Consider the following 19915-nt stretch of genomic DNA (forward strand, 5'->3'; position numbering starts at 1 on the left):
ATTTAATGAACAGTGACAGCAAAAAGATTTTTCAGTACGTTGATTTGGCATCTTAAACTGATCTGCATTTGCAACCTGCTGTGAGACACATCAGCGAGGCTGAAGTTGCAAATGGCTCTTGAAGCGAGACGTTTGGACTCCAAGAATAAGATGAAAATCAGAAGTACATGGCCAGAGGTTTTTCTCTCACAGCAAGACATATCCAAAACGTTCCAGGATGAGGAGAACCTGGAGCTGCAGCTCTTACTGAGCTGCTGGTGCCAGTGTGAAAACTGAAAGCAGCAGTGGCATTGTAGCTTTGGGATTCATCCCCCTATGGGAGATCCTCCAGAATGGATTCTTGACAAAGGCATTCAGTAACCACCACTGAATACAGATTTTCAGCCCAACACTGCTGTGGTATAAGGCTGCTTCTCATTTAACAGTAGAAAAAAAAAAAAAAAAAAAAAAAGAAAAGTACTTTCTCTATGGCTGCTTCTCATTTAATAAAAAGAAAACAGTTTCCCTACACAGGGGGAAATTTGTGTAGTCTAAAATGTGACTAAGACTCCTCCTTTCCTACCAAAATGCAATTCAACAGAACCTGGCAAAGGTCTCAGAGGGGACAAGAATGATTTGGTTCTTCTGGACCTCCTGTATTGATTTTCCAAACAACCCTGACAAATTCACTTTGCTTTCAGAAAAAAATTTGTGAGAATTCTCTCACAATGCAGAAGCCACCAGGCAAGAACTGTACCTGTGCAAAGGCTTTTAATAAAACCCTAATGCTCCAGACCACAAATGAGGCAGATGGGCTGAAAAATTGCAGTGTAAAAGAGAGGTCAGAGACAGCTTGGTATAACCTGGAGATAAGTGGGGAAGCAGCACTGGGAGGGCAGCCAGTGTGGAACACTTACAAATTACAAATAGACACTCACATATCTTTCCCAGCTGACAGTTTTCCCACCTGCTTCTTTCAAGATGAAGAATCTCTCTCCTCATCAGCCTCCAGTTAAGCCACTGGGAGAAGAGCCTGTGCCTGAGACATTTCTGAACTCTATCTCACATCATTTTTTCCCCTGATGTATTACTACAGGTCTCCTGCTTGATTTCCAAGCCCCATTGTGCTCCATCCCCCCGGGGCAGTGCAGTCTTACTCATCATAAATACAGATTTCTCTTTGAACTATAAAGGCAAAAAAAGGTTTCCACATTTTTTGGTGATATGTCTTTGTTAAGCAAACCTAACAAAGCCCTTAGATATTTACCTAACAGCTATTTTAACACGTGGCAAAGACCTGGCAGATTAACTCTTGAATTAAAGTGGCTTTTTCTTCCCCTGATTTGTTCACCTGAAATCAAAATTTTGAGAATGAACACCTTCATGTAGCTACAAACTTGGTGCATGACATAAAAGGATGCATGTTCTACTTTTGTTTTACTCTAAGGTTACAGTGAACAAGGAAAACAAAAGACCAGAAGATTAAATTTATTCCTTTTAATCCAAAGAACACCATCAGATATGGCTCCTAATATCCAAAGATCAAAGATTGGGAACTTGAGAGGAGATCCAACTAACAAAAAACAGGGATGGAATGATGAAGTTATTTACATATCTCAGATACATTTAAGTCATGCAAAACAGAACAGAAAGGCTGAAGGGATTGGGACTAATAAAAAACAAAAGTGAAAATATAAGTGTGTTGTAACCATTAGTCTGAGTAATGATAGAAAAATATCCTTTTTTTTTAATATGGTCCCTCTGAAAACAAATGGAGTGCATTTATATCCCAATCTCTCAATAAAGTGACATTCCTAAATTTGCTTAACCCCAAAACAATACATTTTCATTAATTTATGATCCTAGAGAAAACAAAGAAAGTGATTCTTTTTATAAAAATTGTGTGGTGAATCCATAGAAACCCCGCACCACATCTTCATTGGAATTGCATCTAGAGAACAATTCTTTAGGAGCTAAAAAATAATTCCACTGTATCAGGAATTCCTCAGGGTGGCTCCAGCTGCAGATCCAAGCCTGTGCAGTCACCTGCACCCAACAAGGGGTTTGTTGCACAGTTCAGATTTTAAAAATTGCTTATTGTAATTTGATTTTTGCCTTCACAGGATTTCTGTCCTTCGTGGGTTTGGTGATGGTTTCGCTACTCCAGGACCAGTCCAATATTAAATTTTCTCCTTCGGACACTCTGGAAAGGGACCAGCAGGACCTCATGAAGGCGCAGGGGGATTCAATATCCCCAGTTCAGCAGAGTGTGAGTAAACTGGCCCAGGCCTGTTCTCTTTCCTCATGGATCAGAATCAGCATTCAGCTCTTGCTGAATCTCACCAAACCTACTGGTGACAAAGCAAATACTGGAAGTTTTATTCCTGAAGGGTAGAAACCCGAGTTATCCTGCTCAGCTAATCCTAAACGCCAGCTAAATGTTCTGCTGCATTCCTAAAAATGACTGGGAAAGCTGTGCTGTGTTCCACTGCAGAAAGAACTGGATTTATCCCGATTTTCCTTGTAGGATTTCTCGGATTTGGAGAGGGAAGGAGGGAAGGGAGCCCTCAATCATCTGGTCTGCCTTTTTGTGGAGCACAGGACATTCCATTTCCCCCCTCCCCGAGCACAGCACCCTGATGTGTGTCCTCCCAAAGGCTTCCCACTAATTACTCATCCCTGATGTCAGGGAAAATATGCATATTTGCAGTGCCAGGATCCAGACTGCAGCCCTGCTCCAGCCTTTCTCCTCCAGATTAAAGAGCACTTCAGGAGCTGCTGTTTTCTCTTTGCTGAAGTGCAGAAGGCAAGGGAGGAGATGAGACAGGAAGGTTGGAGTGTCTGCCCAGAGCCTGTCTTGTGTCTCCAAATGAGTGTGGCCACCTTAATGAAGGGAAGTGATGTAACCACCAACAAATCTGGAGCCTGGAACCCCATCAGGGGATGAGATCAAGCTTATTTGACTAAACTTGCAGGCGACAAGGCTTGCACTTATCACATTCCTGTCATTTAATCTTTCATCACTCAATCTTCCTCAGCTTTTCCCTGAAATGGTCAGACCAGAGAGTCAAGGTGTCCTTGTTTTCCAAGTTCAGTTTTCTAAGTGGTTGGGGTTGGAAGGGACCTTAAAGATCATCCACTTCCATGCCACTGACTACCCCAGGCTGCTCGAAGCCCAATCCAACCTGGCCTTGCTTTTATTAATTAATTGCTGAATAGTTTTGGCTACCAAGCAACCACAAAACCCTCGAGATCTTTTAAGGGCTTCTCTGCATGAAGGTGGTTAGAACTGGTCATTTCATACTTACCATTAAAAATGCATTTGTAATGTAATTAAAATATAAATTTTATACTTTAAAATTTCTATAAATAAATAACTTAGATAATGAGCATAATAACATATTTGCTCAAACTTAAATCCTAACCTTAAATAAATGTCAATATTCCATCGAAGCTTTTAACATCATTAAAATATAAATTTTATATTTTAAAATTTATGTAAATAACTTAGACAATGAGAATAGTAACATATTTGCTTAATCTAAAATACGAACCTTAAATAAATAAATGTCAATTTAAAAATTTCTATAAATAAATAACTTAGATAGTGAAAATAATAACATATTTGCTCAAACTTAAATAAATAAATGTCAATATTCCACTGAAGCTTTTAATGTAATTAAAATATAAATTTTCTATTTTAAAATTTCTATAAATAAATAACTTAGACAATGAAAATAATAACATATTTGCTCAAACTTAAATCCTAATCTTAAACAAACAAATATCAATATCCCGTCACAGGATAACCCCAGTTACAGCTGCCAACCCTATGAGCCAGACACCAGGACAGAAAGGACGAGCTCGGAATCCTCTCACAGCCCCAGCCCTGCTTCCCCCTCCCAGGACCCAATCCAGGGGAGGTACCCTGCCAGCCAAGGAATCCCTTGTGGCAAGAACAAATTCAGGGCATCCTTCAGCACGGAAAAATTCCGGCGGTGCAGCTACGAGGAGAACACCGCCGGGAGCTACGAGCGCTTCCTCAAGAGCAGCAGGAACCCCTTCCACCCCTACAAGAGGCAGATCAGCGAGGATGTCTTCCAGGAAGCACACCAGGCCCTGCCACCAGAAGCTTCTCCCTTCAAAAGCCACAGGAGCATCGATGGCTTCGAGGGCCTCCCGGGATCTGCGGCTGCTGAGGAGCCGGAGGCGTTTCCCACCCACATCCCAAATATCTCCGCGGAGCAGCCGTGGTGTAACAGCCTCCAGTACAGCAGCACGGGGCAGGAGCACGGCTCTCAGGTCATGGTCAGTGGGGTTTTGTTGTTGTTTTCCCTGTTTTCAACGGTAAAAATGTGCTTTTGGAAGTATTTTCTTATTATGGTGTGGCTATGCTGGTGCTTAGACATATCCATGTTTATTTGTCCACGTTCTCTGTTTTCTGGGCTTTTCCTCAAACAATCCTCAGAAAGATGCATAAGGACAAATGATTTTCCATTGGACGGGGTACAGGAATCCCAAATATCCAAAAGCTCCCTGACAACAAGATTTGTCATCAGCTGGGGTTTTCTAGAGACAGAAGTTCACAAATCAGTGTTTTCAAGCATGAGGATGGAGCAGATTTGGTCCAACACCTCAGCTCACCTGCACTTTTCTCAGTGCAAATAGAAAACTCTAAGACATCAGTGCCACCAAAAAATAAAGATCAGCTCTGACATTTGTATGTGCAGTGCAAAGTTACCTGGGCTAATTTCAATACCAGATAGAGGCAACTGCCTATTTAGGGCAGCAGAGATCCCTGGAAAGCAAATTAAATTACCCTCCAGTATCTCCACAATATCTCTGCTGTGGTCCAAGGTGTAAAGTGTATCTTGATCATCTCCTGCAGCCAAAAAGAACAACTCCTCCTGCCAGAGGAGAGCCCTGAGCTGGTTCTAAATGGCTGGGAGAGGAAGAATTCAGGGCTACCAAATGAAAAAAAAAAAAAAAAAAAAGTCTTAATTGGATTAAGACCAGGGAATGGGGAGATGTTGTCAGGGAACATACCTGGGGATTGAAGCCATCCAGGTTAAGGAGGAAATTGATCTAAATCTCTTATTTCCTGGATAAACACTCATCTAGGTCAGAGGAGTTCAGTGCTGCAAAACCTATGAGCAGCTGGCAAAAAAAAAAAAAAAAAAAATTCCCATTTTCTTCCCAAATCCCTGGGCTGCAGGATGTGCAGGATGCAAAGGCAGCACTGCAGGAGCCCTTTACAAGCAGGTGTAGCTACTCCCTGTTGGGTCCTGCCAGCACCCAACTTCCCACTTTTAAATCACTTCCATGCTGCTGGAAAGTTGGGATTTCTGAAAATCTTCATCTGGTGGTCACCAAGGTAACACCGATATTTATTAGTAGTGAATGTCAAACCAGGTCTAATTTGTGCTTCTAATAATACAACATAAAAATACTGGATATTTTTATATTTATTAGATATACCACATGCATGATATATAAAACATATATAAGAAATACTGTGTATATATATTTATTTATTACTATTTTTTAGACAGACTAAAATGCCATAAAAGCTGGCCATGTTTTAAAGCAGAAGGAAAAATGCTATTGGATTCTTGGAAAAGCAAGTTTCTCACTGAATTCCTCCATTTTCACACATTTCCTGCATCTTGGTTGAACCCAGTAGCCAGCCCAGTGTGATTTTTCTCTGCCACCTCTTTCCTGTACATTACAGACCTCACCCTCCAGCTAATGCCAAAATTCCAGAGGCAGCTGGAGGCACTGCCAGCCAGCAAGATAAAATCAGGGAGAATGGAAAACGAGAGAGACACTTGTGCACACTCCGGAATGAAAGCTGGAGTGTGTGGTTTGTGTGTGCAGGGAGGAAAAAAAATAAAAATACAAACAGAGCCTGACGTTTTCTGAATTGCTCTTTGCATGGAATGTGGCCTGGGAGCTCCTTTTTTCAAGTTGTAATTATGGAAATGCAGGAGCTGGTTCATGTCTTCATGGAATCACGGGGTGGTTTGGGTTGGAAGGGACCTTCAAGATTATCCAGTGTCACCTCCTGCCATGGCAGGGACACCTTCCACTGCCCCAGGGTGCTCCAGCCTGGCCTTGGCCACTTCCAGGGATGGCTCATCCCCAGATTTGCACCATTAAAACATAACCCAACTTCTATTATATATATTTATATAGATATAGATATATTTTTATATTTTCTATAACCCTTACTACAACACAAGCCCCAAAAATTCAACATAACGAAGGCAAATCCAGACAGTGGCTAATTATCCTCTTTTAAATTTAGCTCTTTTCTCTAATTACTCCTTCCTTGACTATTTTGCAGCAGGATTCAGACATGAAGCTCAGGACATCCCCCCTGGAAGGGCAGCCTGGTTTGTATTGCTACCAGCCCCAGGTGCAGCAGATGTATTGCTCCTCACACCCTTTCCATCAGGTCAGTACTGCTGGTGCACCAAAATCCCTGGATTTTTAGCACTCAAATGGTACAATAATTGTGGTAAAAATAATTTTTTTAAAGGATTTAAAGTATCTTTAAATTTGCGGGTTTGCAGGGCTGTGTTTATATGCCTACATTCAGTTTATGAGGATAAGATCTAAAAAGAACCACAGCTAAATGCAATTTAAGGTGGTCATTAAGAAAAAGAAGCAAAAAACCCAAAACTTGTGGAAATGGAATCTTAGTTCTGCATATTTATATTTTCACCATTAAACTTCAGAAAATTTGCTTTGGCACCAGATAAATTATTAATATAACTCTTGATATTTCAGGATCTTAATTAATTGTGCTTTAACTTCAGGGAAAAAAAAAAGCAAACCTGAATAGATTGTTAAAATTCAGACGTAATATAGAAAAATATTTTAAAGTAAAATTGGAACAGCAAAATGATGTTCACTTTCCTTGTGCTTGATGGCACACACATTTCTTTTGAAACCTTTTGCCTCTTACAGCATCCCCAGAGAAAAATCATTCAGCTGAAGCATAACTGACAAAAATTAAAATAAAAATAAATGAAAATATAAGTACAAGTATAAATATAAATATAAATATAAATATAAACACAAATACATATACAAATACAAATATAATTTGAACATAATAAAAGGAAATGTGATATTGCACTACCGTCCTAACTTAAAAATCCATTATTGTTATTTTAGAAGAAAATGGTCCCAAATGGTGCCAAAAAAAAAGCTCTGCTGCATTTATAAACTATTGTGGATATATCACAGCTCCATATATCTCACTCACTATAAAAATGCCATTTCTGTGTGCAGAAACCTCACTTAACTTGTGAATTCATGGAATATTCTTAATTTCTTTATCCATTCTGCAGCAGGCACCTTTCCCTTGTCCCTGCTGATTTGATACCAGTGCTGTTTCTATACTGATCACATTCCAAAAAGCTCCAGATTTAAAGCTCCTGGGAGCTGCCAGGCAAGATCCAACAGGCAGCAAGAGGAAAATCCTCCATCCACCTGCAGGCTGGCACTGGGACAAATCTCTGCAGTGCAGCAGGTTTCTGTCAGACTTTTCAATACCTGTCTTTAATGTTAATATAGAAAAAGTCTGGCAATGTGTTCTACTGCTCAGGAATAAAATAAAATTTAAAAAAAAATATTAAAAAAAATTATAATAACCCCATTAGGTAAAAGAGGCAGAATTGCTATCCCTGTGCCATGATCACACACTGGAAAATGAAAAGAGCACAGCATGCAGTGAGAAAAGTGGAATAACCTCTCCTGCCTGGAGCAGCCCCATCATTAACTCTTTATATTTCCAACTGGAATGGGGCAGTGCAAGTTCAATCACTGCAAGGAAGTTCCACTCTGGAGAACGGGCCCTGGAGTGAAGGATGTTCCAACTGAGCCTCAGTTTCCATTAGAGGGATGAGAGGGATTCAGCCCCTTCATTAATTTTGTCCAGATGATAAAACAGCCTCATCTTCCCCTTTGCTGGACACAACAGCAGTGGTGAGTCAGGAGAAAAATGAGTGATTACTGACCCGAATGAGCAGCAGACACTGGCTGGAGTCACTCACCCACCCACCATAAAACACCTTTCATGCCATGGGAGACTGTCAAACCAGCTCCAGCCTGTCATTCCAGCCTCCCTTCCCTCAAAAAGGACTCGTGGAACCAATAAAACAGAAATAATCCCTAAAACGCCCAGCTCTGGCCTTTCATGCTGACATCAAAAACAGCCCTATCTTAGGGTTGTTTCCTTTCAAAGAGCCACCCAGACCAATAAAAATCAGAATTATTGTAGGAATTGCCTGGTTTTCTAGTCTTGGGGAAAAATCTGCAGCCAGTGCACAAGGCAGGGAGCACCACAGTGCACACAAAAATTAGTTCACAGCTGCTCTGGAGACTCTAATTGTGCCCAATATTTGGTTTAACAAGGCAGAACATGATTAATTATGTACATTTCATTTCTTCCATCATGCAAACAACTGAGTCTATTCAGTCTGGTTTTCCACATTCCATTTCAGGCAGTTCAGTGTTAGAAAGATAAAAGCAAACAGCAGCCAGCATAAAATTACAGAGAAAATGACATTAATTATTCAGAGTACAGAATAAATAAATAAACTGTGAATCTTTTGCTGTTTTAAGGGGACAAAGACCAAGAGCAATCAAAACTATTGATCCAAAAAAGTAAAGGAATTGGAATTAGAAACTAAGATGTCCAAGGGATTTTTCCCAATGAGTCTTGAGAGCTACATGATCATTTCCCAGAGGAACCACACAAACCTCATGGCACGTGCTGGAGCTGAGCAGTGAAACACCAGGACAGGGCTCAGCAACCTTTGAGTACCAGGGAAGGCATCCAGGTAGATTTTTTAATAGCATGTGACAGGACTCCTAATTTTGGCCATGTCCTCACCCCTGGCATCTGGAAAGATTCATCTGGAAGAGGCAGAAATTCCTCTCTCCCAGAGAGCCAGCTGATGTTATCTTACCTTACCACCATGTTCCTTTGCTCCTGAAAGTCTCTTTGCAGCAGGTTTAAATGTAATTTGAAGAAGAAAAACGCGGAATATTCAGGAAAGAAAAAGACCAAGTGCTGCATTAAAAAATTGAGAACAAATCTATGGATACTGTGGTGCAATCCAGGCTGTCTGTGTGGATCATCTTATCTTTCACCTGGTTTTTTATCCTGGTGATCCCGTCACTGTCATGTGTCTTGGGACAGGCTTAGAGATCTGCTGGAGAGATAGGTCAGCATTCCTCAGGGAGCTTCTGTGGCTGGTCCCAGGGCAAGGGCAAGAGTGGCATCAATATTGTCTGATTTTAGGGGTCCTGGCTATTCTTTTCAGCATTCTGTTAGAGAAAATGGAGTGGAAAAGTCACTCGAGGTGGTGCTTAACAGCACACGAACTCCTGGCCCTGTGGAGAAGTCTTTTCCTTGGATTTGACTGTGAAAGGAACAGACAGGGAACAGCCCAACAGCTTCAGCACGAGACAGGCAGTGTGAAACCACCCCAAAAATGTCTCATATGCTGCTCTCCTGACCCCTGGAATGACATCACTGACTTATTCCATAATAATACATTCATCTTAAATATATTCTGGTGCATCCATTAAAGTTCTTGTTGTTGTTTGCTGTTTTTTTTCCCTGCCTTGCACAGTAACAGCAATTTTAACAGAGATTTTGGGATGCTATTCCCTTAGGAGCAAATATTATCTGCTTTCAATTTTTGCCTCTCCACCTAAAGAAAAAAGCAACAAAAAAAAATTAGCAACAAACCCAAATAAGGCTCAGGCAAAACCTCCTTGTTTCTTCCTTCATTTTTAGCAGATTTACTTCCTCAAATGATTTTTCTAATGTAAACATTGAAGTTTTTATTCTGGTGGTTTGGGGTTTTAATGTCAATAAAATGACATCATTCATTCTTTGTGTGCATGTTCAGGGGAGGCTGAGCAGGCTGAAATACTTCAAAAGAGATGGCTGGAGGGAGATAAGCTCTAGGGCTATAAAATTAAGGATTCTCTGGGGACAATTAATAGGACACAGCTCCTCACAATTTTCACAGAGCACGCAGTAAAGAAGAAAATACTTTTTCTCATACGATAGCCTCAGAAATAATGCTGTTATTAGGGAATATTTTTGGGAGCTTGTTGCTAAAGCAAATAACATTTCTGCTGTCCCCCCAGTACCCCTCAGGAGGCAGCTACCCCGTGACTTACATCGCTTCCTCGCACTACCCCTACCAAAGGATTGCTCCTCAAAGCAGCCAAGAATCTCAGCAGCCTCTGTTCCCCAAACCCATCTACTCCTACAGGTAATCCAATATTTTTCCAAGCCCTCACCTTACAGGAAATACCCTGTTCACCCCTGGCCTGTTTCCAGCATCGTTTGCAACAACACGTTCGCTCTATTTGTCTTGTTCCCGGGGTGTTCTGTCCTGTCCCTGTGGATCACAAAACGTTCCAGACTCTGGGGCCAGCCAAGGCACAGAGAAATTAAGTGTTGTAAAAGCAGGGGAACAGTCTTGATCGCCCCACAAAGAAAAAAAATGGGACATGTTTCTCTAATGCAAAATTTCAAGTGTTGCGAATTTCATCAGCACAAGACTGCTGCTACTTAGTTCTCTGTTCTGGATTAAAACTGATTTTTCCCCAGTTACCTGAGCAAGGAAATGCCTTGAAAACATATCAGCTATGGCAGTTTAGCCCCCAAAGTAGATCAGACAATTAAATTTTAATTATCACTCTGTCACTGTCAGTTTGCTTCTCTTTGTGGCCTTCACCAGTCAAACAAAACCTTCAATAGCTACACACCAGCAGGATTTGAAGGTCTTGATTCTACTTTCTATGTTCTTCTATTTTAAATCCAGGTTGGATCTTCTAGATGAGCTTGGAGAATTACCTGTAGGAGTTAAGGAGATTGTTGTAAACAACGGATTGGAAACATAAAATTATCTTTGTATTTGTGCTGTGGCAGTGAAAGTCAGAGTCATTACACACAGTGCAAAAAATGTTCTATTTTTGGTTGTGAGGAGTCAGGCAGAAGAGGCTAAAATGCTTTTTTTTTTCTCTCCCTAAAGCATCCTGATCTTCATGGCTCTCAAAAACAGCAAGACAGGGAGTTTGCCAGTCAGTGAGATTTACAATTTCATGACGGAACATTTCCCTTACTTTAAGGTGAGTTCCACAGGGATGGGGAGGGGAATCTCCCTCTAAGCTTATCTGTCAGCAGAGGGAATAAGGGATGGGATTCCAGCTATGAAAAGGGATTATTTCTTAGGAGATTTAATACCAAATCAATTACACACTACATACTCTCATGATCACAAGCTACCCAGCCTCTTGCACCTAGGCAGAAATGTGAAATGTGGTCATATTTAACTCAAAAAGATATTAGGAACTGTTCCAGCTGTGAGCTTGGGTGTGTAACAGTGACCATTCCTCACCAGCAGCCCATAAAAAGGGTAAATAATTTTAAAAACACATTCACTGCTTCCTCTCAGATCTCAAATACAGGCAGAACTGGTCTTGTAGCTTCCTCTGCCACCAGCAGCACCTCCAGACTGGTGTGGAAGCAGAGGATTCCAGGTTATCTCACTCCATCCTGGAGCTGGGATATTCATCTTGGGCAACAGCATCTCCTGCATGCCCTGTACAAAGCAAAGTGTCATGTGTGATAATGGCACTAAGCTCATAATGACATGGTGAGCTGGGGAGGGAAAGGGTGGATGGTTTGCAGCAGCACTGCTGAAATGTGGATCCCTGCAAGGAGGGAATGGCTCCTCACACTTGGAATGGCACTGGGAAGTGCTCAGTCAGCACAGGGATCCAAGGGCAGGAGGATTAGTTAGGATTTTTGAAAGAGCTGTAATGGAATCATCAAGTGCTGCTCCACTCAGGGCTTTTTTTCTGCTGATTCTTCAAAAGCACCTCACTGAAGTCCACAGTGGGTGAGCTCAGCTGTGAGCAAGGCCCAAAAATGAAAATAAAGCCAGTGAGTCTGTCCTGTTTCCTATTGCAAATAGCCCTGCAGCAATCAAGGCAAACTGAAAACAGCCATAGCAAGGCAGTTCAAACATTTGTAATAAAGGAACACTGAGAATAACAAAAAATAAATGTTCCTATACAATTTTGCAGTGGTTTTGGACACTGAGGATAAATAGAGCACACACACACTCCAAAAAAAAAAAAAAAAAAAAAAAAGATTGAATGTGTCAGTAATCAGAGAAAAATACACATTATCACAGAGGAAGAATTGTCAGGATCCACACTCCTGTACTCCCAGGTTTCCTTCCAAAGGAATCACTAACTACTCCATCATTTTTTACAAGCAAGAGAAGGGAGAAAAAAAAAAAAGAAATCTACCATTAGAAATCCCAGTGGAATCCACAGGAAAATAGCAAGAGTTTCAAGCAGAGAGGTGTGAATATTACTGATAGTTTTTACAGGCATGTTTATTTATCAGATCAAACTGAAATTAATTCTCTGTTGTCTTACAATACAATTGATTATAAAATTTATCAGCAGCTTTAAACCAAATGCTGCTGCTGCCAGCATGGGCAGAATCCCTCAGACTAAGGACTGTGGCTCTGCCAGGTGTCACTAATCCTGGTCCTTCCTGGTTTTTCAGAACCTCATGTATTTTTTTTTAAATTCATTTAAAAACTGATGAGAATGTGGTTACTGCTGTAGGAAAAGAATAGTGCAGCAGGTACTACCCAAACATTCCCTATTTTTTAGCAGCTTTATTTTTGCATTTTACTTACAAATGCCACCAAATGTATTTGACTGTAACGTCCTTAAAATAACCAGGGGAGAATAAGCAATAAGATATTACATTTACAGTCATCAATCCCTGTCTGCCTCTGGTCTTTACAGCAGAGAATTACCAATATATGGCAAAAAATAATACCCTCCATCCTCCCTGCTTTTGGAGAGTCTTCCGCAAATAAAATCACATCAAAATCAGGAAAGAACATTTTGCTGCTGCTACCAGAGCTCACTAAAAAGCAGGATACAACAGGGAGAGGGGAAGCAATTTAGGTTGGAGAGAAAAAGAGAGCAAGTGCACACAGAGCCTTGCTGGGAGACATGACAAGCCCGAGTCAAATTAACTGGGATTCGCTGCCACAGCAAATTTAGTTTCTATGATGCAACAATCTCATTTCTAGTTGAAACAGAGCAATCCAACTCCTACGTCCTTAAAAAAAAAAAATCTACACAGCTAAAGTTGAATTAGTCTTTGATGTACCTCTCCCTTCTCTTGAGACCTAGATTTAAAGAGAAAGGGTTTTGCAAGATCACTGAACTCTGTAAACTTCAAGAGCTGGTCAGGATCAGTGGGGCTGGACAATAATTTTCTCCTTTTTTTTTTTTTTTTTTTTTTTTGTAGTGATTAGTGAGTCTAACAGAAAGCTTTAATCTTTTTAATTGGAGTTATTGCCAGTGGGCCAAGGGGGCAGAAAGGTCGGTGGTGTGATGGAAGTGCTCCGGTGTTGTAGATGTGGCACCTGGGGACATGGATTGGTGGTGGCCTTGGCAGTGTCAGTGGCCAGACTCGGTGGCCTCAGAAGGCTTTTCCCACCTCAGTGATTCTGGGATTCCCCAGCTGATTTTATGATTCTGCACTTGCATCCCCACCGTGCTGAACGCAGTGATTGCCAAAATCAGCCACAGCAAAGAGATTCCAGCTACTCAAGAGCAACCCCAGCAGCCAAAGTTTGTTCATTTAACAATCACACCTGCTTTAAAAACTGGTGTTTTTTTCTTTTAACACACTCAGGGTGTTAAGCCCTACCTGGGCAAATGAATTCTCACATCTCAGCAATCCCAAGTTTAATGCAAGAACCTGCTCAGCTCCCGGCAGCAGGCTCCAAAATCAATCCATGTACTTTTTGCTTGTACAGTTTCTAAAACCATCTCCTAATTTACACCCCCACACGTTCTGAAAACCTCCGAGAAGCCCGTGCCGCTCCCATCTGAGCAGAAACACCAATTATCCTGTCTAGGTACACAGGGCTGTGTGGAGCCCGTGTGCAGGGCAAGAAACAGGAATATTCTTCCAGGTCAGCTTGCTCAGTAGCTAAATACACAATTTACCTGGGAGGAACAGTTTTATTCACTTTTGGAACTACCAGAAAGTTACTTGAATATTATCTGCAAGGGAGAAAAAACTGATTTGTCGTTTTTAGTATGACCCTGTGGCAGAAAAGATTTTAAAGGTTTGAAGTCTCTTCTCTTCTCTTTTCTCTTCTCTTCTCTTCTCTTCTCTTCTCTTCTCTTCTCTTCTCTTCTCTTCTCTTCTCTTCTCTTCTCTTCTCTTCTCTTCTCTTCTCTTCTCTTCTCTTCTCTTCTCTCCTCTCCTCTCCTCTCCTCTCCTCTCCTCTCCTCTCCTCTCCTCTCCTCTCCTCTCCTCTCCTCTCCTCTTCCTTTCTGTTACAATTTGTGTTGTCTCACCCATGAGCCAGGATAGTGAAATGCTGACATCAGGTGGGCTGAAATGGAAGAAGCTCTGATGCTCTGAAGGGAAAATAGTTTCTCTTTTAGTAAATAGTATGTATTTAATCCCACACCTATTTTATTTTTTTAATGAAGAAAGTGAGTATTAAATTTATTTAATATTTTTAATGAAGAAAGTGAGTATTAAATTTGACCCTCATCTCATCAATAAGGCTTTTAATGCCTTAATCCACACAATAGTTCTTTACAAGCTACAAAACAACAGGTTTTACGTTCCTTATAAAAGCATGTACAAAATTTAAATCCAGATGAAATAATTTCATCAAAGTATGTTCAAAATTCACAGTCTGCCAGGTGAAAGCCAAAATGCGCTCAGATCCATTTATAAAAGATGGTCTAAGAGGAAGTCTGATGGACTAGGCAATGATTAAAGAAATTATCAAACTATCAAAAATCTGGCTTTCTATGACAGAAGGATCCTAGTAATAAAAGGTAAAAATGGGAAAAAATTAATGAACCTAAGAGGGAAATTCTAATTTTTAACATTTTAGAAAAGACTGTGCAAACCCACATTTATTTTTTGTGCTCTCTGTTCAATAATTCTCTGCTTGATATAAACAGTTATGATGACAAATATTTGCATCCATGAATATGAATCAATAGCCAGAGACAACTTCCCCACATTTCAGAGAGCTGTTTCATTTCCTGCAATTCTTATGAGAAATTGAAAAGAAAATATGAGGATTTTTTAGCAAAAAGAAAAGAATCATTTTAATGATCCAGTTTAAAGAACCTTCCAGCTTCTACTGCTGAGTTAAAGGTAAATGCAAAGCACAGAGATGAGTGATCAGCTGTGGAAACCTGTATCTCATCTGGAGGGCTTGTGATTAAACCATTTGGTTATGTAATTGGCCAGCACACAAAGTTACACCTACAGTAGCATGAGAAATCACTTTGAGTCTGCCTGGACACTGAATTTGAGCCCAGGCAGCACATGGTACTTTAATGAATAGTTGGAAATATTTCTAGGTGTTCTAAAATAGATTCTGATCGATTTCTGGTTAGTCCCAGAACATGAATTTTTACACACTAAATTCTTGTGATGTGCAAATTCACTCTTAAAGATCCAGCAGGTCTCTGACAACCTTTTTGCTTAGAAGATCAGTTACTATTTCAATCTGATCCCTCTCTTCCCACACAACATGACTGTAACATTCTTGTGGCTTCCCTCTAATGTACAAATTTCTCACTGCAGAAGGTACAAACTTAAACAGCATTTCTTGTAACCTCACCAGTCAAAACAGAGTTATATTTATACATATATACATTTTTAATTTTATTTTCTTTTTTAGCTTGAAGTTCTGTTCTTACATTGGGTTTGTTTCTCCAGACAGCTCCAGATGGTTGGAAGAATTCCGTGCGCCACAACTTATCTTTGAATAAGTGCTTTGAGAAAGTTGAGAACAAGTCAGGGAATTCTTCTCGAAAGGGCTGTTTGTGGGCTCTGAATCCAGCCAAGATTGACAAGATGCAGGAGGAGCTTCAGAAATGGAAGAGGAAAGACCCAGTTGCTGTGAGGAAAAGTATGGCAAAGCCAGGTCAGTCATTTGTTGGTGTTTTAACTCTCAAGCAGTTCTCCCCAGAATTTTTCCTTTCACCAAGATCCGTAAGAGAATTTAAACATGATTTAGGAAAGCATTTAAGGATTTTTTTTACTGGTTGGCAAAACAAGTAAAAAAATTAAAAAGCAGAATTAAAGTAGACCTAGTTTTGTAGGTGTTTCCAAATTCACCAAGAAAATATTCTCTCTTGACATTTCACTAAACTTTAAGGTAAAAAGCAAGGCTGGATGGGGATTGGAGCAACTTGGTGTAGTGGGAGGTGTTCCTGTCCATGGCAGGGGGGTGGAACGAGATGATCTTCAACATCCCTTCCAATCCAAACCACTCTGTGACAAAAAGAATGCTGAAATACAGAATATAAAATAAAACCTGATATTAACTGCTAAGTATCTAACCTTTAAACCTAAAAGTGGAATTCATTACATTCTCACTTGGCAACGATAATTTGAAAGAAAACGTTTCAGACTTTGGAGCTTTTAATATAGAAGAACTAGCACTTCTGTTTGCCATTTCCTGAGTGACACCAAAATTCCTGCTGCAAGCTTTGCAGGGATAAATCAGCCATGGATTTTCCCTTCCCATTTCCTGAGTGACACCACAATTCCTGCTGCAAGCTTTGCAGGAACAAGTCAGCCACGGACTTTCCCCTTGTTTTTCAGAAGAGCTTGACACCCTGATAGGCGACAAGAGCGAGAAGCTGCGGTCCTCCCTGGTGTCCTGCAGCCCGACGGGCGCTGCGGGTGCCTCCCTCTCCAGGCAGATGGCAGCGCAATCCCATTCCTTGTGCGAGCCCTCGCTCTCCTCGGGGATCCCGCAGGGATTACACGGCATCCACGCCTCGGCAGCTCTGCACGCCAAGAGCCCCCTGCCCGCTTTGCTGGGGGGGCAGCAGCCCGGATGCTACACATCCCCCCAGGGCTTCCCCCAAATCCCCACCGCGCTGCTGCAGCACACGCCCGAGCCTCCGAGCCTGTTCCCTGCTGGGGAGGCTCAAAGCCAGCTCCGGACTCAGCCCAGCATCCCTCAGGATTCCCCAGTGCCGGCTCAGAGCCCCCCGAGCTGCGGGATGAAGATGCTGCCCGAGCATTCCCCGGCCAGGACGGTGCAGGACACGCTGCTGCAGGAGGGAGACCTCAGCAATGACATCGATGCTCTTAATCCATCCCTCACTGATTTTGATCTCCAAGGTAGGTGTTTGAGGTGTTTTTATCTTGGACAGTCAGGTTTGTTACCTCCCATCCCATCCCATCCCATCCCATCCCACCCCATCCCACCCCATCCCACCCCACCCGACCCCATCCCATCCCATCCCACCCCATCCCATCCCACCCCACCCCATCCCATCCCATCCCATCCCACCCCACCCCACCCCATCCCACCCCATCCCATCCCACCCCACCCCATCCCACCCCATCCCACCCCATCCCACCCCACCCGACCCCATCCCACCCCATCCCATCCCACCCCACCCCATCCCATCCCATCCCACCCCATCCCATCCCATCCCATCCCATCCCATCCCACCCCACCCCATCCCACCCCATCCCACCCCATCCCACCCCACCCGACCCCATCCCACCCCAGCCCATCCCATCCCACCCCATCCCACCCCATCCCATCCCATCCCACCCCATCCCATCCCATCCCACCCCATCCCATCCCAACCTCCACAAGACCCATTTCTGTCCCTTTTTTCACATCTCCACGCCGCTGTTACAGACCCCACCTTCTTGGGTTACATTTTATATAAACACCATGCAATTTTGCCTTCAATCTTTAAAAAGTTTCCCAAGGAAGCTACAGATTTGCATCCAGGAATGTAAAGAACGTTCCTGCTCCCCCCCCCCCCCCCCGGCTACAATTGCTGATATTAAATACTGCAATACAGTTTTTAGAATGTGTTCTTTAAATTCAGACCTATTTTCAACTGAAAGCTACTCAACCACAACTATTTAGTGCCATTTTTATAAGAGAAATGTGGAGCAAAAGGCACCAGGAGAAGTAAATTTGATTGAATTAACATGTTAGCATTTTCCTTTATCAATATTAACTCCACATCTCTACTAAAAAGGATGCTCTTTCCCTCTTCCCAAGGCAGTAATAACATCTACACCCCAAACAATTATATTTTCTGAGGTGTCTTATATTCTTCATAAATATACATTTCTAACAGAATTTTAGAAATAATTTTCTTAAGTTAACGCTGTTTTCTCCCAGATTTAAATTTATGGAGACAGACAAATAATAACCATCTAAACAACATCTTCCCTTCCTCAGTCCCAAGAGATTAGGATCACCTACACACAGATATTTAATAACCAACATCTCCTGCAACACAATGATTCAAAAGCAAATATAAAGAAATATATGGAGAGAAAATATAAATAAATCTGAATCAATCTGTGTCAATTCTTTAACTTCTTTTCTGCCTCTGTCAAGGTCAGGATTGAAGATGGTATTCCATGTTCAGGCTCAAATGTTTATTATTTCTTATCTATATTACAGTCTTACAAGCCATGAGTTCTACAGCATTCTACTAACAAGCTACAAAATGGCTCATTATCTTTCTCTAAGATCTTTTAAGGCTAAACTATCCAATTAAGAAATGACACCCAAATTATTTTTACTTTTAACCCAATAACCAACCACCCGAAGTCCACGATGAGGACTTTTTTATCCAATTACACAAAACCACCCAAACCCATGGAGAAGAAGGTGAAGAAGAACAAGCAGCCACCACCCTAAAACCTCCATCTTACCTTATATATATATAGATAGATATAGCTGTAGATATAGATATCTTCTATATATACTGCTATATATATATTGCTCTATTCCTATATTTATATATATATATATATATATAAATCCTTAAAGTCTAAGTTTTCCACCCTGTGATATTACACACTTTTATTCAAGCTACACATCCATAATCTCAGTTCTGTCATTCCAATTCCATTTTGGAATCCTTCTCCACAGCCTCAGGTCAAATGTAGTGTTCTCTTGTGGGTTTGTGCCTTTCAGCACAGAAAGTTGAAAATTCTCAGCATCCAAGATTCCAGCAAATCTGCTAACCAACATGGGGGTTGTGGGTTTTTTTTTTATTGCAGGGAATCTTTGGGAGGAGCTGAAAGATGACAGCCTGGCCGTGGATCCCCTTGTCCTCATTTCATCATCCCCGCAGTGTTTTCCCTCGCACTGCCAGCTGGAGAGCGGCGGCAGCGTCCCCAGCGCGCACGGGAGCGCGCATGGGAGCGCGCCGGAGCTGCAGCTCACCACGCTCTACTCCGCCTTCATGGAGCTGGACACGGTGTCCCCTTCCTACCTGAGCAACCCCGGCTCCAAACCCATCGCCTTGATGTGAACCACAGCCCAAAAGCATCGCCCTAACCATCGCACACCGCCCTGGCTCAGTGATGGCAGCGCCAACGGGAATATGAATTTTATCCTTTTCTTTCCCAGAACTTGCCCGCAGGATATGTAGCTTTACTATGATGATTTTCTACAGACAGATATTTTAAAAAAAATAGAAAAAAAAAATTAAAATATTATTTAAAGAGGATATGGTTAACAGCTGAACTTGTCAACGCCATTTTATCAAGCTACTCATCTTCTTCGTCTTCCAGAAATAAGAGGAAAACAAATTCTTGACCTTTTTTTTTCCTTTTCTTTCTTTTTTTTCTTTAACAAAAGCTGCTTGCAAATGAACACAGAACTCACAGCACACAACAATTTAACTTATTTCTTGGAGCCACTGATGGCAACAACATCCACTATAGACCACTCAAAATATAAAATCTACCTATTAAAACCTTTATAGTCCCCTTGAAAGAAGTCCTGGGTTTTGGTAAACGTGAACTGAAAAT

The 19915-nt window shown here is 41.5% G+C and overlaps 1 protein-coding gene across 1 annotated transcript; it reads left to right on the forward strand.

Moving 5' to 3' along the window:
• The first annotated feature begins 2108 nt into the window (after nt 1-2108).
• FOXN1 (forkhead box N1) lies at nt 2109-19435 on the forward strand. Its single transcript, XM_068210441.1, has 8 exons — nt 2109-2248; nt 3784-4287; nt 6326-6436; nt 10156-10283; nt 11049-11145; nt 15818-16025; nt 16709-17236; nt 19160-19435. The coding sequence occupies exons 1-8, from the start codon at nt 2129-2131 to the stop codon at nt 19411-19413; spliced, it is 1950 nt and encodes a 649-aa protein (XP_068066542.1). The 5' UTR covers nt 2109-2128; the 3' UTR covers nt 19414-19435.
• The last annotated feature ends 480 nt before the right edge of the window (nt 19436-19915 follow it).

Source organism: Anomalospiza imberbis, chromosome 20, assembly GCF_031753505.1.
Source record: "Anomalospiza imberbis isolate Cuckoo-Finch-1a 21T00152 chromosome 20, ASM3175350v1, whole genome shotgun sequence".
Lineage (NCBI taxonomy): Eukaryota > Metazoa > Chordata > Aves > Passeriformes > Viduidae > Anomalospiza > Anomalospiza imberbis.